The 25,223-nt window shown below is 36.2% G+C and overlaps 1 protein-coding gene across 1 annotated transcript; it reads right to left on the reverse strand.

Moving 5' to 3' along the window:
* Nucleotides 1-134: 134 nt before the first annotated feature.
* On the reverse strand, nt 135-14,543 carry LOC130217377 (serine/threonine-protein kinase/endoribonuclease IRE1-like). Its single transcript, XM_056449477.1, has 9 exons — nt 14,459-14,543; nt 12,885-12,916; nt 12,516-12,767; nt 9,857-10,456; nt 9,611-9,774; nt 7,633-7,853; nt 4,763-4,936; nt 816-927; nt 135-158 (listed from the first exon to the last, which is right to left on the reverse strand). The coding sequence occupies exons 2-9, from the start codon at nt 12,898-12,900 to the stop codon at nt 135-137; spliced, it is 1,563 nt and encodes a 520-aa protein (XP_056305452.1). The 5' UTR covers nt 12,901-12,916; nt 14,459-14,543.
* Nucleotides 14,544-25,223: the final 10,680 nt, after the last annotated feature.

Below are 25,223 nucleotides of genomic sequence, written 5' to 3' on the forward strand. Positions count from 1 at the left end.
ACAAAAGTGCATTTATATCTGTCAGAAGAGCATGTAATGCTTCTGAATCTTCTTCCAGAGGGCAATAATTTAAAATACGGCTTTAGAGGATGAGAGTCTTCAATTATTACGCTTTGAGTTTTCCTTAGCATTTGCTACTCATGTAACTCTCCTAGACTCTGCAGAGGCATACCAATAATCATGGCGCAAGGCCAAACTAAGCCCTGAAGGCGATTATTATTTTATTTATTTTAATATCTTGTCGAATAATTTTAGTAATCTCAAATTACATAAAACAAACTGACTAAAATATTAAGTTCAACATTGTACTTAAACTTATAAAAATACTTGAGCTGATCAACTTGCTAACTATGCTAAAAGAAGTAGCATAAAAACATTTATTGTCAATCATTCATTTCATTTTCCTTCGGCTTATTCCCTCTGATCAGCTGTCGCCAAAGCCGAATCAACTCCCAACTTATCCAGCATCTGTTTTACACAGCGGATGCCCTTCCATCTGCAACCCATCACTGGAAAACACCCAAACACTCTCATTCACACACATACACTACGGCCAATTTAGTTTATTCAATTCATCTATAGCGCATGTCTTTGGACTGTGGGAGGAAACCCACGCCAACATGGAGAGAACAAGCTAACTTCACACAGAAATGCCCACTGGCCCACCCAGGACTCAAAAGCAGCAACCTTCTTGCTGTGATGTGACAGTGCTAACCACTGAGCCACTGTGGCGCCTACATTTGTTGTCGTAATTTTTTTAATATAACTATTAGCAGTGTACAAGCAAAAAGAAGCTGGCTCAGTTTTTTACTCACATCTGATTTCCAATTAGAAAAGCTCTTTCCCTCTGTGATTTTCTCCGCGGTGCTGAAGAGCCTCCAAAGGTTTTCTAAATCTTTACCCACTATAGTGCTGATGTCCAGTCTCCTGCAGGACAAAAATCAGCATGCAGAGTTCATTCATCACATTCTATGTCATCTAAAATAATTCATTACATTGGTACTTTTGTATATACGGTACACTACTAGTCCAAAGTGTGGAATAACTCAGAAATAATTAATGCTTTTGTAAAAATGCTGCATGAAAAATGGCTGTGATTATATTTTTATTCCTCTGAATTTTCAGCATTATTACTTCTGTGTCACATGATCCTTTACTAATCATACTGATATTCTGGATGCTCGAGAAAATATATATTTATCTCACAATATTACTGTTTTTACTGTATTTTTAACCAAAGAGACTTTATTTCAAATAAACTTTGTGAGAATGTCAAATATACACTCTGACAGGGGCGTCGCTAGATCCAATTCACTGCGGCACGTGCCCCAGTAAAAATCTCCAGTGCCACAGTAAATGCATTGAGATATGATTTACTTCATATGCAAGTGTATTTATTAAGAGTGGTAATTCCGAAATAAGGACGTTATTCTCTATGTGCAACCGAACCAACGCTGGTAAAAGCAATGTGTTTAATAAAAAAAGCAAACTGATGCATCTCCGCGTGTGTGCAGAGAAATTGCGCCTCTCCGCGTGTGCGCCTCTCGCACGTGCTGCTCTCCTGCCGGTGCGAGTCCCGGTAGTTAACATGCAAGCCAAAAAAGCAGGCTACTTGCTTGTCACGCACCGCTCATGCATTGTAAAACCGGCGTTTTGTTTAGCTAGTCGACAAAACTAAAGTTTAAACAATATGATGGTGATCTTACTAAGCATGCCTCCTGATTTGAAGCAAATAGATATGAAGCAAAAGGAGGGATGAGGAGTCAGGGAGGTAAAGACTTAATAAACCTAATTCTCTGCCATGTGTCAAGTGTAAGAAAACAGATAATTAAATAAAACATCATTTTTTTTTGTATTTTATTGAATTGTCTGTAGAATTTCATTCCAATGAAATTAATATATATATATATATATATATATATATATATATATATATATATATATATATATATATATATATATATATATATATATATATATATATATATTTTTTTTTTTTTTTTAATAAAAATTTTTTAGGGGTTTTCACCTTTATTTGGACAGGACAGTAGAGAGAATTGACAGGAAAGTGTGGGGAGCAGAGAGAGGGGAAGGATCGGCATAGGACCTCGAGGCAGGAATCGTCGAGTCGGGAGTCGCCGCGAACACCGGAGTGCATGTGTCGGTGCACTTTTCCACTACGCCATTGGCACCGACATGAAATTAATATTTATGCAAAAGATTTCTTAAATGATCTTAGCATATCATTCCAGTTTTGTCTAAACATTGTTTTCCAGTTACATTTAAGATTATTTAGAATAATAATTGTATAATAACAAGAATACTTTTATTTATAATAAATATTTCTTTAAAAAATAAAATAATAATATATATATATATTTTTTGGTGCCCCAGTAGAGCTTTATGTCTAGCAACGCCCCTGCACTCTGAGAAATCTGGTCACCCTAAATATACGAGTAAAATAATCTTCTGTCGTTCAGCACAACATATACATATGAAGTCAGACAGATCAGCCCTCCTGTGAATATTATATTCTCTTTTTCAAATATTTCCCAAATGATGTTTGATAGAGCAAAAGTTAAAAATGAAACTTACTTTCTAACTAGTATTTATTGAAACATCTTAAAATAAGTGATCATTCTAAATGTTATTACATTTATAAGAGTTCAAAAACTTCTTGCTAACAACTGAGCAAATCCTTGCAGTCTGAAGGACAGTGGAGTAATATTTATTATGTTTAAAAATACAGATAATGGACATACAGTGTAACTCTTTTAAAGGGACGGTTGACCCAAAATGTACTCGCACCGATTTCTAAACTTTTATAATTTTCTTTCTTCTGTTGAACACAAAACAAGATAGTCTGAAGAATGTTGGAAAAAGCAGCCATTGACATCCATTGTAGGTGTCGTGATGAGTCAGAAGCCCTTACATCCATTTGCAAGCTTTATTAGCCCAATCACACAAATGTAACAAACAGGGGAACAAACCAGGAATCAGAAAGTAAAACAGGCAGAGTCCGGGGCTAAGGATGGCTGACGTGAAATTGACTGAGTATCGAGATCTCGAAGCGCAAGTGTTTCAAAACGCTGCATCGAAGCATGATCCGAAACACCCAGGTCACGTGACTAAAGAGTTTCGAAACACCTGATCACGTGACTAAAGCGATTCATAGCATCGATCAGTTTAGAAGAGCTTCAAGACCTGGTGAATCTGCGGTTGACTGACAGGGTCAGAAAAACTTCTGTCTCATGTAGCCTAGAGCAGTGTTTCTCAACCCTGTTCCTGAAGGCACACCAACAGTACACATTTTCAACCTCTCCCTAATCAAACACACCTGAATCAACTTATCATAACATCAGAAGAGACTCCAACACCTGAAGTTAATGGGTCAGAAAAGGGAGACATCCAAAATATGTACTGTTGGTGTGCCTCCAGGAACAGGGTTGGGAAACACTGGCCTAGAGGACCGTGCGTGTGTATGTTGTTACAGACCTTCAAATGACTTTTGGCTTCGAATCCCGACTTGTACAAATACTCCAAATTCATGATTTTATGTATTTTAATAATGTTTCTGTTTTATGGTGTAGTCTAGATAGGATATCGCTGCTGATACGCCATCAATTTAGCATCATTTTTGTAACACTGTAAAACAATAATGATTATTTTACAGTACTGTGATGGTTGCGTTTAGGTTTTGGGTAGATGTTAATAAAATACAATGGGAAATTTATTGAATATTATAAATAATTCTTGTTAACTTCTGGCCACAACCCTGTTTTATGACCAAAACAAGACATATTTATTCACAAAGCGTTTATTCGGATGTCCGACTAATGTTGAAACAAAACGGTACAAGAACAAAGCACTTCAAAATAACTTTATCAGTCTATAATCGAACCAAATATCCTCGCACAGTAATCAGGAACCCTAACCGCTCCACTAAATCACTTGCAGATCCAATCTTACAAGTGGGGTTTAATACCTTAATTTACTCAAATGTTCTTTGCTGAAGCTATTTTAGTGCAATACATTAAAATGACCACTAGGTGTCACTGTAGAGTGGGGTTTCGAAACGTTTCGAAGCTTCGTCACATTTGCTCCTAGTGTTTCAGTGTTTCATGAAGCCTCGCTTTGCCCACCACTATCCGGGGCAGGCAGAGAACATTCACAGTTGATGAAACAGGCTAGAGTTCAGGGCAGGCGGATAACAATCACAGTCGGTAAGGCAGGTTAAGAGTTCAGTACACGAATCGGGCAGGAATGGGATGAAACCACTCGGTAATGACTGCTGGGCAAATCAAGACTTCGCAGTATGTGTTTGTGTGAGTGTGGTTTAAATACACTGCGACAACGAGAGACACCTGTGTCGCAATCAGTGCCAGGCAGAAGGGCTTATGGGAATTTAAGTCCAAAAGTCCGATTAGAATTCAGGTGATGGCTCCCTCTGGTGGTGCACAAGAGGAGTAACCGAGTTCTCACTTACAACAATAGGAACAAAAAAATACTATAAAGTCAATGGCTGTTTTTTTCCAACACTCTTCAGTATGTCTTCATTTGTGTTCAACAGAAGAAATTCAAACAGGATTGGAACAAGTGGTGGATGAGTAAATGATAGCAGAATTTATATTTTTGTGCGAATTATCATATTCAGTGATTCTAACTCAATGCCTGGCAATAAATTACACCGAATGACACTTAGTTGATGTCCTCTGTAAATCAAGATACAAAGAAAGTCATTAAGAAAAACACAGACACTAACGTTTTCTCGTCCTTGATTTTAAGTTCACTGAGAGCGTCACTGAGAGCCAGTGTTGCTGTAGGTTCTGTTCCCTCTGTGTGTCCTTTGTCTTTGTAGAAGCTATAAAGTTTTGCTAAGGTCTCATACTTCTGGATTTCAGGCCTGTCACCCAGCTCTTTGTGGATTGTATATTTCCTGAAAGAAACAGAAAAGTGCAGGCATTAAGCAGGTTATTTCAAGCTACAGAACAAGGGTGTATATTTTGTAAGTGCATCTCAAACTCAACATGTACCATATGTGTGTTTCTCTAGGGCATAGGTCTTAAACTCAATTCCTGGAGGGTCGCAGCTCTGCACAGTTTTGCTCAACCCTGATCAAACACAGCTGATACAAATAATCAAGGTGTTCACGGGTAGTCTTAAACACCTTGATTAGTTTGATCACGTGTGTTTGGTTAGGGTTGGAGTATAACTGTGCAGAGCTGCGGCCCTCCGGGAATTGAGTTTGAGACCTATGCTCTAAGGCTATGATGGAGCCTTGTTAGCTCTGAAGTAATATAGTTAAAGGGATAGTTCACCCCAAAATTTAAATTCGATCATCATTTACTCTCCTTTATGTGTTTTTAAACCTCTATGGATTTATTTCATCTGTTAAACACAAAAGAAGATATTTTGAAGAATGCTGGTATCCATTGCCTTCCATAGTAGGAAAAAAATTATGGTAAAAAATATCTCAAAATATGTTCAACAGAAGAAAAAAATAAACTCTAGGTTTTAAAGGTTGAGCAAATTATGCCAGAATTTTTATACTATTTGTATACAACATTCATGAGAGTTATTCATTAAACAGTTTGTCAATTTGTCTGCTTGAAATTTTTATTTTGCAATGCAGAAATAAAACTGAAGTGAAATAAACAAACTGAGTAAAGTTTCTGTTTAGTTAAACCTTAAGTTTCATTTTACCTTGGGGACATAATCTAAAATTGAAAGGTAAAAAACTGCAATATATTTAAAGGTGACCTATTATGCCACTTTTTACAAGATTTAAAATAAGTCTCCAATGTCCCCAGAGTGTGTATGTGAAGTTTCAGCTCAAAAGACCCAACAAATAATGTTTTATAACTCCTATACAGTGCATCTGGAAAGTATTCACAGCGCTTCACTTTTCCCACATTTTTTGTTACAGCCTTATTCCAAATTGGATTAAATTAACTGATTTCCTCAACATTCTACTCACAATACCCCATAATGACAATGTGAAAAAAGAGTTTTTGAAATTGTTGTAAATTTATTAAAAATAAAAAAGCTGAAAAATCACATGTTCAGAAGTATTCACAGCCTTTGCCGTGAAGCTCTTAGTTGAGCTCAGGTACATTCTGTTTCCACTGTTCATTCTTGAGATGTTTTAGCAGCTTAATTGGAGTTCACCTGTGGTAAATTCAGCTGATTGGACACGATTTGAAAAGGCATACACCTGTCTGTATAAGTTCCTAGGGTTGACAGTGCATGCCAAAACACAAACCAAGCATGAAGACAAAGGAATTGTGTGTAGACCTCCGAGACAGGATTGTCGAGGCACAAGGCTGGGGAAGGTTACAGAAAAAAATTCTGCTGCTCTAAAAGTTCCAATGTGCACAGTGGCCTCCATCATCCGTAAGTGGAAGATGTTTGGAACCACCAGGACTCTAAGCTTCAGTGATCGGGGGAGAAGAGCCTTAGTCAGGGAGGTGATCAATAACCCGATGGTCGCTGTCTGAGCTCCAGTGTTCTTCTGTGGAGAGAGGAGAACCATACAGAAGGACAACCATCTGTGCAGCAATCCACCAATCAAGCCTGTATGGTAAAGTGGTCAGACGGAAGCCACTCCCCGCCTGGAATTTGCCAAAAGGCATCTGAAGGATTCTCAGACCATAAGAAACAAAATTCTCTGGTCTGATGAGACTAAAGTTGAACTCTTTGGAGTGAATGCCAGGCGTTACATTTGGAGAAAAGCAGGCAGCACTCATCACCAGGCTAACACCATCCCTACAGTGAAGCATGGTGGAGGCAGCATCATGCTGTGGGGATGTTTTTCAGCAGCAGGAACTGGAAGACTAGTCAGGATAGAGGGAAAGATGAATGCAGCAATGTACAGAGATATCCTGGATGAAAACCTGCTTCAGAGTGCTCCTGACCTCAGACTGGGGCGACGGTTCATCTTCCAGCAGGACAATGACCCAAAGCACACCATCAAAATATCAATGGAGTGGCTTCACAACAACACTGTGAATGTCCTTGAGCGGCCCAGCCAGAGCCCAGACTTAAATTCTATTGAACATCTCTGGAGAGATCTGAAAATTCGCTTCCCATCCAACCAGATGGAGCTTGAGAGGTACTGCAAAGAGGAATGGGCAAAAATTCCCAAAGACAGGTGTGCCAAGCTTGTGGCATCATATTCAAAAAGACTTGAGGCTGTAATTGCTGCCAAAGGTGCATCAACAAAGTATTGAGCAAATACTGTGAATACTTATGTACATGTGATTTTCAGGTTTTTTGTATATAATTTGCAACAATTTCAAGAAGAAGTATTGTGTGTAGAATTTTAAGGAAATGAATTTATTCCATTTTGGAATAAGGAGGTAAAAAAAATGTGGAAAAAAAATTGAAGCGCTACGAATAGTTTCTGGATGCACTGTATGTGTCATTTTGGGGACTAATAAATATTTTTTTTCCATTAAAAGCTGGTTATATTCACAGAATGTTGCCACACAACTGTATTTAAACCCCTTATAAAAGTGATTTTTGCATAATAGGCCCCCCTTTCTTAATAATATTGTATCATGATGACACAAGTATCATGATAATATCATATTGTGGGGATTCTAGTGACTCCCATCCCCATATTTTTTTTACCTGTGCTCATCCAAGAAATAAGGGTGAACGAGGACCTCATCAATGGTTAGTCTTTTTGCTGGATCTTTGTTGATCATCCACTCAATCAGGTCTTTGGCTACTATATCCTGAACATGGTCAAGACAGCACTTCCCTTTCCTTATGTTGTCCTCACGGTCATTTATGCCCCCAAATGGATGTTTGCCATCAGAGAGAATGTAGTAAACCAGCATCCCAGCAACCTGAAAATTAAAAGCACAGAGAGAAATACACTGTCAGGATTTTGCCACTTCGGTCTTGTTAATTGTTGTTTTGGTGGCAGAGTCCGGACACAAGTCCTGTCTTGTCTAGTATGTTGTGCTTGTCTCGAGTTTTCTTTGGGTCGAGCATTCATATTTTCTGTCATTGTATGAGCTATCTTGGCTACACTCGGGCTGTGCACGCTCCCGCTTGTGTGGGCGCACAAGGTCTGGGCGTGCTGGGGATGCATGCTGTTGTCCTGGTGTTTTTGTTGTTTTGCTCACAGCATGGTGTTTTCGTTCTCAGCGCTCCAGTCAAGTTTGTTTATTGTGTCTTAGTTAAGTTTTTTTTCCCTCGGGGTAGTTTTTGTTATTGATAAACCCATGTTTTTGTCCCTGCAATTGAGTCCTCATCCTTACTTTTCCTGAAACCTGACAGAATGAACTGGCCATAAGAGGACTTAGCAGACCATGGGTTTGTTGTTGCGCTCGCTCTCTCCCAGCCAAGAGGAACCCAAGACCAACTTCTAGCCAGAGGACTGCCACACCATCAAACCCATCGCCCCTTCAGTGTATTCGCCGGTCTCCTTGAGGCAGCCCGGGGGCTTAGGTTCAGCAAGACCACCCTTATCCATTTCGTTCTGGCTGGATTGGATGAGCTATTTGATTGGGAGAAGCTGGGTGAACTTGGGAAGTGGACTTATTGGGAGGAGGTGGAATACACCTGTCTCAGGAAGGAGAAGGAGATCCTGCAGGGGGAATGGACCCTTTTCACCACCACCAGCACCACCTCCCAGCCCATGACCAACCCCCAGGGCTTAACCTGCTCCCAAAAGCAGAGATTAAAGAGGAAGGCATCTTCAGTTGAGGCATCTTCAGCCTCAAGAGCACCCGCCAGTGTCGGCTCCAGCCTCAAAGTGCCCGCCACTGTCGGCTCCAGCCCCAGAGCGCCTGCCAATGATGGCTCCTGCCCCCTGAGCTGCCAGCCTCAGCCCAGATCCTTGTGTTTATATGGCTCCACACAGGCTTCCTGCCCAGATGGCTCACCACAGGCCTCCTGGCTTGTCGCCTCTGATTGATCCTCCCTGCCTCCTGCTCCTCCCTAGTTTGTTCCTCCATCACCCTGAACTGTTCCTCCAGCTCCACCTTGGCCCCTTGCCGGGGTCCCTGACCCGCTGAACCCGCCCTGGACTGTCCCTCTGGTCAGGATTCTGCCACTTCGGTCTTGTTAATTCTTGATTTGGTGGCAGAGTCTAGACACTAGTCCTGTCTTGTCTAGTATGTTGTGCTTGAATAAAGTTTTTTCGGGTTGACCACTAATATTTCCTGTCATTGTATGAACGCCATCTTGGCTGCGCTTAGGCCGTGCATGTTCCTGCTTTTGTGGGCGCACAAGGTCCTTAAATTGCGCGCTCTCACCCTGTTGTGTTTGTTATTTGGTTCGCTGCATGGTGTTTTCATTCTCAGCGCTCCAGTCCAGTTGGTTTTAGTTTTGGTTGCCACTGGGATCGCATGTGTGAGTGCACGGTAAGTGTTTTCATTTATTGTGTGCTTGACACTTGCGTTCTGTTTGTGTTGGTGTTGTGTAAGCACGTGGCTTCATGTTTACACTGTGGCTGCGTGCTCTAGTGTTTTGTTCTATGTGAACACACTGTTAATGGGTTCTCTCAAAAAATCTTCTTTCCATTAAACAGAAATTGGACGAAAAAATATGCAGGGCGGCTCATAATTCGGACTTCAGACTACAGTATATCACAAACCTGGATGTCTGAGCTCTTCTTGTAATCGCCCTTTTCTGACTGATTCAGGATCTCTGTTGCCTCCCAGCCTTGTGTCCCGGCTCGAACCGTGTGCACTGCGCTTCTGCCCTCCTCCAGTTTGCGACTTAACCCGAAGTCAGCCAGCCTCGCATTTTTCCCTGAATCTGTTGAGTGCATGTTAAGCTTTGAGTAACACACAAACCACACATCTTATCGTATTTCCTGTAAAGCTAGACATTGCATTACCTATCAAAACGTTTTTTGGCTTTATATCCCGATGTATCACTCCGGCACTGTGAAGAACTTGAAGGCCGAGCAGCACATCCTGCACTATTTTCCTCAAGTCGAACTCTTTGTTATTTTGCTCTTGGAGATCAAGACTCTTCATGTGGTCCACAAGGTCATGTTCACACAGCTGTAGTGCCAGATAATAAAAATCGTCATCCTCAGCTAGGTCTACATATCTGACAATATTCTTGCTCTCAAGATTTAGATCTCGTAGGTGCTTCAGCTCATTTTCAAAGTCTTTGCTGTTCTGTGGGTCTTTGAAAATCCGTTTAATGGCCACTTCAGTGCCATCTTCCTTCAAGCCCAGATATACCATGCCACTTCCTCCAGAGCCAATCATGTAGTTATTGCTTTTGGAGAAATAGATGCTTCCCACTTTTTTCCTTGAGGTATCTTTCCGGAGCTCCTCTATTTTACCTCTGTGTTTTATTGAGGACGGGCTCCACCTGATAATCGCGTCTTCAGGTCTGTCAGGCATATTTTGTGCCCTTGTTGGTTCTTCCCTCTGATGGTGGGACTCAGATAAATGATTTTCATTCCCAGTCTGTGAGAATGATCCTGGACAAAAAATTATTTCACCTAATTTGAGTTCAAATTGTATTTGTTTAGATTTTATGTGTTTATATATGTGTTTATATATTCAGCTGAAGTCAAAATTATTAGCCCTCCTGTGAAATTTAAATTCTTTTTAAAATATTTTCCAAGTGCTGTTTAACAGAAAGAAGATTTTATATAACTAACTGCTGTTGTAACAGTTTTAATAATTTAATAATTTCTACTAATTTATTTTGCCATGATGACAGTGGTACATCCCATCAGGCACAGGACATCAACACGAGGTTGTGGGGACGTTGCATTTTGTTTGGAAATGAAAATCAAGTTGACATCAGAACCCTACGTCAGACCGACGTTGGTGTACAACGTTGAATTTTGGTTGCCATACCTGACAAATAAATGTCAATATGATGTTGGTTTAAGATGTTGGCTCGATGTTGGATTTTGGTCACTTTCCAACACAACCTAAAATCAACCAAATATCAACATCTAATTAAATTACAGCTTGGCGTTGTGTAGATGTTACCACTATGACGTCTATCAGAGATTGGACTTTGGTTGCCATACCTGACAAATAAATAAACATCAATATAACGTTGGTTTAAGATGTTGGTTCGACGTTGGATTTTTGTCACTTTCCAACACAACCTAAAATCAACCAAATATCAACGTAATTTTAGGTCGTTATTGGAAGTCAAAATAACGGTGGGTTAGACACTGGCTACACATTGAATTGTGGTCACCTGACACCACAAACTAAATCTAACCTAATATTAACGTCTTATGACGTTGTTAACTAGGTAAATTAGGTTAATTAGGCAAGTCAATGCACAACACACAATGTACTGTGGCCAATCAAAAAAATATTAATAATGCTATAATATTGACTATATTATTGGGCTTATAATATTGACTAGGGCTGCACGAAATAAGAAAAACTGACTGACAATACGTTATTTTGTTTTTCTGCTATATATATATATATATATATATATATATATATATATATATATATATATATATATATATATATATATATATATATATATATATAGCTATACAACTTAAGTAACTGTTAGGAAAGAATTCATAGTTTTACATTCGCTCAAAAAAATTTTTGTTTGTTCAAACTAATTAGATCGATATAAATAAATAAAGCACTAAAATGAGCTGAAACAACACAATTGTTGAGATTTCGTTGGGACAACTTCATTTTTTATGTTCAATCCACTTAAATCTGTTAAATCTGAAAAATTTACTTGATTGATTTGTGTTGGGAGTGGGACAATATGAATGAATTGTGCGGAACCCAGAATTTTTACAGTGTTGATTGGAATGATCTTGTAGGGGAGTGTATCTGCCTAAAATATGCTAAATTATCCAAATATTTGCTAAATAAAATCAATTAAAATCACAGATAAAAACAATAGAACAAAGATAAATCTGAAATAAACAGCGTTTTATAATTTTCAGTAGCGTCTGACAGTATTGAGCTACATAAATGCAATAATCAAATGTCTATAGTCTTGATTGTACAAATAATTAAACGCAATTAATTTTGTTAAAACAGCAAACTTTATCATTTCTTGTGCTTAAATGGTTTAAATTAACTTTTAAGCCTACGGTCACAGGCCGTAAAAACACTCAACGATCCCAACTTGACATCGCAGATCCTGTGATGTGTGACTATTGCAGATCCACACATTACGATATCGATGCTAAAACGATATATTGTGCAGCCCTAATTTTAACCTTAATTTTTGTTTTTAAAGTAAAACTGCTTACAGTCCAGCTGAATTAAAAGAAATATTACTTTCTCCAGAACAGGAAATATTATAGCATATGCTGTGAAAATGTCCTTACTCTGTTTAATAGCACTTAGGAAATATTTTATAAAGATTGAAAAATATCATAGAAGGGCTTCAACTACGTTTGCCTTCAACTCTACAATATATATATATATATATATAATGTATGTATGTATGTATGTATGTATATATGTGTGTGTGTATGTGTGTATGTATATGTGTGTGGTTTAAATATGTCGTCCGATATCACTTACCTCCAAGCTCTTGAATAACATCTGGCTGGAGTACTTGCAGTACTTGGTAAAAAGCAGATTTTATATCACGTCCTCCAGATTTCACAATGTTCGAGAGCTCCCTTTTTTGGTTTGCTCTAGAAGTTGCGTTTGTGATCTTTGAATACACTTCCCAGCTGAACGCTCTTTTTTCATACAGTTTATCAGCGATAGACATCACAGATGTACATCTCTGAATGAGAGCTTCGAAGTGTGTGTCCACAAACTCAGCATCTGTACTTCACAAAAAGTCACAAATCAAGTATTAAACCAGGAAAAATTTGGTCAATTTATGATGATGCCAACATTATTTAAAATATGGTGCATTAATTGTTTCTTTATAACACTTACGCTGATTATGTGCCATTATTTTTCATCAGCCCCTGTAAAATTTAAAGGTAAAAATGGTTTTATATTCACACTTTCTGACTTTCTCATTAATAATATCATTTCAGAAAACTATTCTTTGCAAATCCTAAATAGTGAAAACATATTAGCAGCAAATGACTATCAAAGTACAACATTGTTCAGTCAAATAAACAGTGCTAATATTGTTTTCAAGTCATACTTGCATGAGATTTCGGACCGAATATTCAAAGTACCATGGTAAGCAGTATAGTGAGCGTGTCACAAGCTGTCCCTGAATGAATGAGAGAATATGAAACCAACTTTACCTCAATTCTTTCATTTATTATGACCAGTAGTTTTCATCAGTAATTATTATTAGTGCAGTTTCAGTTTAAACCATTGTTCTTTGACATGGCACGTTATCCTGCTGGAAGTAGCCATAAGAAGATAGGTACACGGTGGTCATAAAGGGATGGACATGGTCAGCAACATATCTCAGGTAGGCTGTGGCGTTGACACGATGCTCAATTGGTACTAATGGGCCCAAAGTGTGCCAAGAAAATATCCCCCACACCATTTCACCACCACCACCAGCCTGAATTGTTGTTACAAGGCAGGATGGATTCATGCTTTCATGTCGTTGACTCCAAATTCTGACCCTACCATCTGAATGTTGCAGCAGAAATCGAGACTCATCAGACCAAGCAACGTTTCTCCAATCTTCTATTGTTTCCAATCTGCTATTGAGAATTGTAGCCTCAGCTGACAGAAGTGGCACCCAGTGTGGTCTTCTGCTGCTGTAGCCCATCCGCCTCAAGGTTGGAAGTGTTGTGCGTTCAGAGATGCTCTTCTGCATACCTCTGTTGCCTTTCTATCAGCTCGAACCAGTCTGGCCATTCTCCTCTGACCTCTGGCATCAACAAGGCATTTGCACCCACAGAACTGCCGCTCACTGGATATTTTCTTTTTCTGACCATTCTCCATAAACCCTAGAGATGGTTGTTCATGTAAATCACAGTAGATCAGCAGTTTTGAAATACTCAGACCAGCCCGTCTGGCACCAAAAACCATGCCACGTTCAAAGTCACTTAAATCACCTTTCTTTCCCTTTCTGATGCTCGATTTTGTCAGTTGGACAGGTGTAACTAATAAAGAGGCCGTTGAGTGTATATCATTTGGAAGCTTAAAATGTCTAGTTATCATAATAAAATTTTACTTTTGGTAATAAAATAAAAGATTTTTATCACGCTAAATAAATGTTAATCAATCAGTACTTTACTCCAGTAAAAGATGTAACGTTAAGATATTTACTTTTACTCAAGTACTTGTAGCTAAAACTGCATAAAAGCCGTTTATTCAATTAATAGTCTCAACAAACACATACTGTTTATTTCATTCAATAAAAACTGAGTTATTTGATTTAGCAAATGAACTCCTCATGTATAAATTACAGTATACTTCGACTTTGGCTAAACCGAAAGTAATCTGCAAAACTGACCAACAGCGCTGTCAATATCAGGCAAAGTACCTTTATAACAATCTAGAAAAAAATAAACACTTCTATTTGATTCACAAACCTGTAGTTGAAGAGAACACGAATATATTTACAGTTTGTCGCGCAGAAATCAGGCAGTATCATGCACTCAAGTACGAAAGAGGAAATCGCGCAGCCAATCAGTGATCGCGTACAGCAACACGTGATCTGATCTGCAGTTAAACGATCCAGTTTTCTCAAATCTCAATCGATGAGGTGTGGAAATCTATAATGCTGGTAAATATATATATATAGTTGTTGTTGTTGTTGTTATAGTCTAACGTGCTTGAATTTTGAGTGTTTTAACTTAATATTTCATTTCTGAAATAGTTTAATATAGGCTATTAACTTATTTTAATTGTTAAAAAACACTATACTTAAGTCCAAAAAGTTTATTTAACGTTAATAATTAAGTTTTCCTTCAACTGTACAGTATATATGGTTTAAATATGCCGTCCAATATCACTTTCATGCTTGTATTTTAGTATTTCATATTTGATTACTGGAAACGTTTACAGTAATGCCTTATTAATAAATCTAACTATTAAAAAAAAAGCACTAAGAGTCTTTATTAACTCCAAAAAGTTTATTCAAAAACGTCCAAAAAGTCAGCACTTTTTTTTTAGTTATTGTTAATTAATGTATTTACTAATCTATTTACTAAAATTAACATACAGTATACGTGTAGCTAGTAGCTACATCATGTATTAACAATAACTGAACATCAATTATTAACGACAGGCCTTATATGAAACCCCCCACCCCCCTTCTGTAAAGTCCATAATTTTGAGCTCCCCATAGGAGCTCATTTGTCCTATTTCTTTTTTGACAGGATGCCATCATAAATTGTGAAAATAGCCAATAGAAGAAGGCTTTAAGAAGAATAACCAATGAAATAACCAATAAAGGAAGGCTTTTATTATTTAAATGGACAAATTCTGACTGATGAAATGAGCTGGCCAGTTTGTTATTTGCCTATAGGCTACAGTTTTTAATTTAAAACAGGTTTTAACAGATTCTCATTTTTTGTCTGTTTTTATGATGGATGATAATAAATTAACATTTAAAAAGAAAGTATTTTTTCATATTTCTAAAATTCTAATCTCATTAAATTATATATAAAACTCTAATAACTTGCAGTTTAGATGCACATTGGTAAATAAACTTACATTTTTGTAAACAAAAAATAGTATGATAAGCACTTTGAGAAATAGGAAGTATTTTTGTTGCATCAAAAAGTGTGGTAATGATAACCATCAAACCACAAACTAATCCAGCACAAATTAGTGCTTAAAATTTCACTAAAATGCAGTATTCGAACCTTATTATTTAAGACGAATAACTACAAAAAGGTCAATTTTTTGAGAAAAAAGAACCACCCCTTTTAATAGGTTGGCTTCGGGCCTGTGTCTTTGGTTAACAAGAGCTAAGTATTAACGGCTTTCAATTAACTAACGTTATAAAAGATGATTCATTTCATATTTATAGCCTAGTTAGTAGCTATATTAACATTAATTAATAGAACCTTGTTGTAAAATTGTGACCAAGTTTACTTCAAAAGTCCAGAGCAAGGGGGAAAAGAACAAATTATAACAAGTGATTCAAGAAGTTTCAACACTAAAGAGCCAAACCTAATGAAAGTATGGAGCGGACAGTCAAAACAGTTTAAAAACAGTGTAAATGCATGGCTTTCATAATGTATTTGATTGTTGTTCATACAGTTTGTTTAGTCATGAGATGACAGAATCATAAAGTTATTATTTAACAATTACTTATTAACAATTATTGTTACTGACTATTATTATTTATTGTTTAGATTAATCATGTGTTTTGGAGAATTAGGATTAGGTAGGCTACTTCTTTCCTTGCTCGGTTATGTGTCGTATTGTTATTGTTTCATGTATTATTAATTTTATTGTATTTACATGTCGGTAATAAAGCCTTAAAGTCAGTTATTTTAGTCAAGATATTTGCATCCTCCATATTTACCACTAGGGGGCCACAGCAAATTTGCAAAAGTGGTTAATAATACATTCATTCATTCATTCATTTTCTTTTCGGCGTAGTCCCTTTATTAATCAGGGGTCACCACAGCGGAATGAACCGCCAACTTATCCAGCATATATTTTACGCAGCGGATGTCCTTCCAGCTGCAACCCATCATTGGGAAAGCTGGTTAATATAATACATAATAAAACCTATTTTTCTGCCTCCTGTGTTTATATTCAGTTATTTCACTTTGAAGACGATGAAAACAACCTATTTTTGTCATAAATGTGAAATTACAGAACTTACCCTTAAGAATAATACAAAGAAAAATGTTTTAGAAGAAACTGTCACATCACTTTTGCATCTGAACTTTTCAGTCAAATATTATACAAGTTTTTCACGTTAAAAAGCCTCAAATTCTACTAAGAACGGGCTACTGAAAGGTTATTAGGCCTCTGATATACTGCATATTAAAGGGAAAAAATGTGATTGTGGACTACAAAACCATCATAAGTGACACATTCTTGGAAAATTAGATTTATACATCATGTGAAAGCTGAATAAATCAGCTTCCCACTGATGGTATGTTAGGACAGGACAATATTTGGTAGAGACAACTATTTCAAAATCTGGAAACTGAGGGTCCAAATAAGACAATTATTGAGAAAAATCACCATAACAATTCTTTTCTTAGCCATGCATATTACTAATAAAAAAGTAAGATTTGATAGATTTGCACAACAGAATTTACAATCTCTAAAAATCGACAAATCTGAACAATGCAATGCATTATTGTCTATTTAAAAATAAAGTTGTGCAACGTAAGTCTGGTTTTGTGATCCGCAAAAAAAGTACAGCTCTGTAAAAATGTGTCGTGGTGTTTTATTATTATTATTATTTGTGTGTGCAAAAATAAAACGTGTACATGCTTTATTTAAAGTGCCCAAGAAATAAAAGAAAGAAATAAAATAGTTTGCTCTTGTAATCTTTAATTGAAATCTGAAAATGCACTTCCTGTTTTCAGTTAAATTGTCAGATTACGTATATCTTAGGAGTGGCTAACAACACATTTAACCACGCTGCTGCAGCTGTCAGTTTTGACAACAAACAGAAATGGTGACGAGGAGTCTGTTAGGTTCTATTTATTCATTTTATTAATGCAAGAACGAGACATAAAAAACAATGCCAGAGGTGTACAAAAAAATATGAAAAGCATAATAAAATTATAAGAAGTACAAAAGCGCAATAGGTAAAACAAAAATGAAAGAACAAATAAAGAAAATAGTTATTACAAATAATGCTAGGCCTTGCTAACTCATGTGTCAAACAAACACACGGTTTTAATAGCTTTTTTTTGGTATTTATATAAATATCTAGTTCTAGTACCATAAAAAAAGAGGTTTCTGTTTGCTTAACTTACATGGATAGATATGAAACTTGGTAGGTATACTCAAAAGATTAATGACGCAAGCTTCATTTTACAACTTGTCATCATAGTTCAAAAAACCAAAAGTAAAATATTCATACAGTAAAAGAAAATTTGACAGCACTTTATCATTTATAAATTTAGATGCCTTCCACTATAACCGTAGGAGTCTGTTAGGTTGTAGAAACTCTCCCCAAACACTTTTCTCCATCTTTCTGAATGAAATGCCTACTTTATTACATCCAATCAGCTCGCAGTAAACAAAACAAGCCACGCCCACTGTTTTATCCTTTATTATGCCATTTCTCTAGGAACTGCATTACAAGACGAAAAAAATAACGGTCACAGCTTCCAGTTCATGGGGGCTTTAATAAGTGATAAAAGCAGACCAGGCGATGCAGTGACGCAGTAGGTAGTGCTGTCGCCTCACAGCAAGAAGGTCGCTGGTTCACGCCTCAGCTGGGTCAGTTGGCATTTCTGTGTGGAGTTTGCATGTTCTCCCTGTGTTTGTGTGGGTTCCTCCGGGTGCGCCGGTTTCCCCCACAAGTCCAAAGACATGCGGAACAGGTGAATTGAGTAGGCTAAATTGTCCGTGGTGTATGAGTGTGAATGACTGTGTGTGGATGTTTAGTGATGGGTTGCGGCTGGAAGGGCATCCACTGCGTAAAACATGTGCTGGATAAGTCATTCCGCTGTGGCGACCCCAGATTAATAAAGGGACTAAGCCGAAAAGAAAATGAATGAATGAATGAGAGTACTGTTACATAGATACATACTGTACATACAATATTTATTGATAATCCCCCACTCTATCATTTCATGGGAAACTGATGGATATTTCAGGTGCTTTCCCCCTGTTTTGACAGATTTTATTTTCTGTCCTTACAAACATTAAACAGTGAACACATTAGAAGTCATTTAAAAGTATAGAGAACAAACCAAGAAGGAAATGTAAGTGATATTTTGATTACTTTAACCAATAGTTTCTTTGGAAATATTTTAAGACAAGAACTTGTGCTTTGTTCGTGTTCATCAGCAAATAGAATATAATATGTCCTAAGCTCATCTAAAAAAACTAGACCTTTACTTCACACTGCTGTATTTAATTCTTGAAGTATTTTTCCTCACCTGAAACAACTATTATTGTAATGATTGTAACCAACTCTCATGTTTGTATTACACAGTGGTGGAAAGAGAACTGAAAAATAATACTCATGTAAAGGTACCATTACTTACCCAAAAACCCATTTTTGTTCCCCCACAGTTCAATGACATGCACTACAGGTGAATTGGGTAAGCTAAATTGTCCGTAGTGTATGTGTGTGAATGAGTGTGTGTGGGTGTTTATCAGTACTGGGTTGCAGATGGAAGGGCATCCCCTGTGTAAAACATATGCTGGACAAGTAGGCGGTTTATTTTGCTGTGACAACCCCTGATTAATAAAGGGACTAAGCTGAAAAAAAGAAAATGAATGAATGAATAATATAATATAATATAATATAATATAGTATAATATAATATAATATAATATAATATAATATAATATAATATAGTGTAATATAATATAATATAATATAATGTAGTGTAATATAATATAATATAATATAATATAATATAATATAATATAGTGTAATATAATATAGTGTAATATAATATAATATAATATAATATAATATAATATAGTGTAATATAATATAGTGTAATATAATATAATATAATATAATATAATATAGTGTAATATAATATAGTGTAATATAATATAGTGTAATATAATATAGTGTAATATAATATAATATAATATAATATAGTGTAATATAATATAGTGTAATATAATATAGTGTAATATAATATAATATAATATAATATTAAGGAAATTTTATTGTTGGCTTATGTTATATCCTGCTAATTTAATCAATTAGTATTAAAATTCACTGTATGTGTGTCCTTTCGTTAACATTATCTGAATATTTTACACGGAAAACAAAAGAAAACCCACTGCTCTTTCATTTGTACGAGAACGCCCGGTGATTGGTTAAAAGAACTGTCAATCAAATCACTCCTAGGCAGTTTCATCTTTCATGAATCGCTAGTCTGCTCTGCAGTTTGTTGTGGACAGAACTGCTCATGGTCACTGAAGTGTAGTTCACCACAGCTGCTCCACAACACGCTAAGCTGAAATGGATATAGATGAGAAACCGAAATACGGCAAGTTTACTCGAGTTTTATATTTGCTGGTGTTTATTGTGAAAGTTTGCGGTTTGACACGCAGCCCTCGCGTGCCTTCGATACCAAACATAAATCATTTTAATAGCATAAAAGGCATCAACCGCTACCCAGAGCAGTCTAGAAAATATGTTTTTGACTGTATATGTCGGGATAAGGTGGGGTTTGAGGTGTTAAAAGTGTTGTGTTTGTAAGTCAACGCCTAAAAACTCCCGTTATGTACTCCATGTGTTTGTATTTGCTTAGAAATAACGTTACTTTTGATACGTGTAATGTCCATTTCCTCATAAACAACGGTCAGATCTGTAAAAATAGGTACTTTTGTCATTTTCCTCCTACTGTAAATGTGAGGGTTTTGCTTTTGGTATCATGATATTTTGTTCGTGGAAGGCTGGCTTAAATTTCAATGTGTTTATTTATGTCATTGGTATTATTTTAGTGGTTTAGGAAGTAGATTTTGTGGTTATAATGGGCTAACTAAAGGTTTCCATTGTATTAAGTGCATGCATTGTTAAGCTGTGTTGCCAAATCATGCCAAGTCGTGTTTGTCTGTATGCAGAAATATGAAACTACACAGCTGTTGTGTGTTTCTGAATACAAGTCATTGGACACAATATAGACACTATTGAAAGGGTTGATTGTGATCGCCTGATAGTTTGCTTATGGTTCCTATCCTGAATTTGAAAAAAAAAAAGCTCCAATACAATCTTACTTTAACGAGAACATTCCTGCTTGTTTGTTACACTCAAAAAAATATACATTTGCTGTAACTACTTACTTAAAATGAGCTCAAACGACACAATTCTTAAGGTTTTTATTGCGACAGCTCTATTGTTATCTTCAATCCACTTACATTTGTTTAAAAACTAATAAGTTAACTTAATTCCTTAAGTCGATTTTGTGTAACCCAGCATTTTTTACAATGTGCAGTAGGTTAAAATAGTATTTTCCCTGTCTGTTTAACTGGTGGATCTCCTTTTGAGTATGTTTGGTAACCAGTAGCGTAGAGCACAAAGTCATGGGAGGCCCACTTAGATGAGTCGGAGTGCATGTAATTAAAGGGTGTAATATGGGATGGTGCTTTTTAAAGATATAAAGTTAGGTCTTTACCGCTTAATTTTAAACTTGCGTGCCTTGCTGAGCTATGTTTATGTGCTATTTCTGCGGTCGAGGGCCTGAATGTGACTGCAGCTGTTTCAAATTAGGGAACGGGCAACTTTTACATTCACTTCAACTTCTCTAATAGATCTCAAGCAATGTTTTCCCCTGGAAAATTGTAGTATTGGCTAATTAGAGTTGGACTTTAATACCAGAAACATGATTAGATGCCATTACTATTGTTATTTAAGGATGCACATGCATAAGCGATTCCTTGTTAACCCTTTAACTTGCATTTTATGAAAACTGATGCACGTTAAAGGGTTAAGAGTATACAAAAGAAATTGCTTGGCTCTAATAAAATATAAATGAGCATTTGTAGTTTGGCATTATGCAGTCATATGCTGTAAGGTGATACATACATGTCTTGTATGCTAGCATCTAGTATTTAACTCATCCTAACTTGACTGTGGCTTGAGTTATTATGATAATGATTAACTGGAGTTGTTCACAAAGAATTTTTTGAGGGAATCCTGAATTTGTCAGAGTTCAGAAAATTTAGCTTTTTTTATTAATCAAACAGCAGGAAAAGACTTAAATCAACATGAAATTTCTGAGAGTTTTTATTGTTATGTAGATCTAAACACCATTTACTGTAAAAGGTCTTCTTGTGATAACATCCAGTCAAAGGAATAGACTGCTGACAGCAGTTTTCCTCCCATTAGTCATTAAGAGAAATGGAGGAGATATTGATTTTCCTCCTTTGTTCTCAGTTATGCTGTTAAGCTTATTTGTAAAAAAGAAATAAACCCATTTGTCACATAATATCTGTGTTTACTGATATAAAATATATGAAATAAGATAAAATGTTTTATATTCCACGTGTTTTTTTAATTTATAACATGATTTAAAAAAATTTTATGTTTACATTTAATATATTTATATTATGATTTATAACAGGGAATATGTAAAAGTTCAAAATAGAGGAAGGAAGCTATGCATTGAAGTCTACCCAAATGCAGTCTATGCATTGAAAAAAATTACTTGTTAATTAACCACAGGCTTTTTATGAGCATGAATAGGACAGCTTAAATTTGGCAGGCGTAAATTTTACATTTACATTTAGTCATTTAGCAGACGCTTTTATCCAAAGCGACTTACAAATGAGGACAAGGAAGCAATTTACACAACTATAAGAGCAGCAGTGAATAAGTGCTATAGGCAAGTTTCAGCTGTGTAAAGTCTAAGAAGCAAAGCATTAGTAATGTTTTTTTTTAATAATTATAATATATATTATATAATATATATATATATATATATATATATTATAATATTTTCAGTGTACTAAAATATTTGTTAAGTTGATAAAGTCAAATATTTATATATAATGTACATTCATTGTTCATCTGCCTGTTTTACATTGGCTATCATGCCTCATTGGTTAAAAACCAATAACGCCCAGCTCTAAATGCATAATGAGTTTATTTCACCAAGTTGTACTGGAAAATTATATGTTTTAAAATCTGCCAACAGCCAGAAGCAGCACGAAATTTAAGACGTGTGCCCCTCATTCTCTATGCAGGATAAACCTTGTTTATGTGTTTGATTTCCACTGATGAGCCTACGCTGAATGCAGGCTGTACCCTGAAATGGATCTTATATTTGTTTTAATCCCTTCACTCATGCAGAACTGTAATAAATGTTTTAAGTTGGATCAAATAGTTTTTATTTCAAATACAGTTTTAGATATAAAAATATAAAAATATAGTTTTAGATCAAATACATTTTAATTAAACTTGTTTCAATCAAATCATCTTAAAACATGAAAAGTCATAATTGTTAATTGTTGTTACTTTAAAAAAAATCTTTTATATATTTAATATGATTTGTGTTTAATATAATATCATTGCTAAGCACTTCATTTTGAGACAAATTTAACTAGATATTCCTTAATATTTTGATATTTAGCTGGTTTTTTTGTGTGTGTGCATCCTTTTCACCATTTTAAGTTGTTCTAGCCTGGCTAAACATTGTCCAATGCTAACAAATCAAAGTGGAAAATGGAAACTTTCCATTAATTTCCTTTTTCCATTATGATTTGTAAGGATCGGACCATATTTAGCCAGGCTAGAACAACTTAAAATGGTGAATAGGATGCAAAAAAATATTGAGAAATTTAAATATTGAGAAAATCAAGTTTAAATTGGTCTTTAAATGAAGTGTTTAGCAATGAACATTAAAGGTGCAGTAGGTGATTGTCTTCAGAAACATGTTTTGTTGTGCTGGTCGAAAGTCTCTTCACATTTCAATAGTAATGATCTAAATGTGTTTATATCTGTATGTATTTTTATATTCTGGGTAAGGCATAAGACTAAAAACTGTTCATTCAGTTAAAATCTGTCAGGCCGATAATTCCCATAATTCTGATAAGATAACTGTCTGTCAACAAATGTTGATTTGTACGTCTGCGCATCCCTGTTCATGCAGATCCGCCGTTTGCATGTGCATATGAGGTAGTGACCGCTGTAAAAACAAATGCTGAATCAACGTTTTAAAATCCTGAATCGATATTGGAGTTAGTTTTGCACGCTGGAGGAAGGACGACATCATGGCTGAAGTATTTCTTTTAGACGGGTAATGTTTTGATTTAAAACTATTTTATCTTGCAAAGCATATGTAGATTATGTAGAGCACAGAAGTGTTGTTCAGCCACTGAAATCTTCCAGCGAAAAATTGTGACCATTTTTAGTTTCATAAGAGACCTTTTACAGCATCGATAATATAGGTTTTTTTTTTATTTAGTTTAACAACAAAACATCAGTAAATAGCGCTATTCTGCCTAGCCTGATTTACTGAGGTCAATCAAGTTGGTTTTATTTTCACATTGGTTTATTTTTTGAGCAATGAAAACCTGTGATGCGGCCCATATATTGTTTACCATGCTACAGTACTTTCAATATTTGGTCTAAAATTCATTTCAATTCAATTGGCATACAAGTATGGCTTAGTCCTGCACCCCTGCGGCCAAGAACCATATAGGAGCTTTAGGACAAAGTGTGTGATAGTGTGAGACCAGTGATCCTTGCATGCATGAAATATTGCACATTATGATAAGTTTTGCTTGCTACACAACTGAAAACATGCTTGAAATAATACAGTTTTTAATTCGAAATTGTAGTATTATAAAGTACTATCAAGTTTTCTAACTGGCGAATGACATGATCTAGTGCATAGGTCTAGAACTGGATTCCTGGAGGGCCACAGCTGTGCACAGTTTTGCTCCAACCCTAATCAAACGCAGCTGATCCAACTAACTAGACTATTAAGCAGGTGTGAGTTGGAGGTGGTTGGAGCTAAACTATGCAGAGCTGTGGCCCTCCAGGAATTGAGTAATGAGACTATTGATCTAGTGGATTGTCTACTGTCATCTTTACAGTGTGCGTTCGTGATTTCAGGAGGCGTGGCTTTGGACAGCAGGTTAGGGACTGTGCTTTCAAAGCTATTATGCTAACGGATAGCATTTTGGCAGATCACCTACTGTACCTTTAATAATCATTATTCATCACAATTAATAAAGGATAAACATTTAATGCTAAACATTTAATATTTTATTATAGGGAATGCACCGTTCCCGATACTTGGATCGGATATCGGTTCAATACCGCATATTTTTGCTGTATCCGGTATCGGCCAGCTGGTACCGATCCAAATCCGATCTTTCGCGTGTGCTATATTCTGTGTCATTTATAAGCCATCAAAGCCATGAAGGTAGCCTATTATAAGGCACTAGAGTGTTGTCATGTATGCCTACTATACCCCAGGTGTTCTGAAGCCATTCTATAGTTTAATGTGAAGTACAGATGAATACTCAAGTGGTTAAGTTCATGTTCAATTCAATGCTTCCCTCCGCTGTGCCTGTCGATTATTCTCCATTCATTCACAATTCAAACTACATGGCACGTTCATTTATAACAACACGAAAAACTTTCTCCAAGACTATGTGTTCCTATTAGTTTAAGTCAAGGGTGTCCAAACTCCGTTCTGGAGGGATGGTGTCCTACATATTTAGTTC

The sequence above is a fragment of the Danio aesculapii genome, chromosome 3 (genome assembly GCF_903798145.1).
Source record: "Danio aesculapii chromosome 3, fDanAes4.1, whole genome shotgun sequence".
In the NCBI taxonomy this organism is placed as follows: domain Eukaryota; kingdom Metazoa; phylum Chordata; class Actinopteri; order Cypriniformes; family Danionidae; genus Danio; species Danio aesculapii.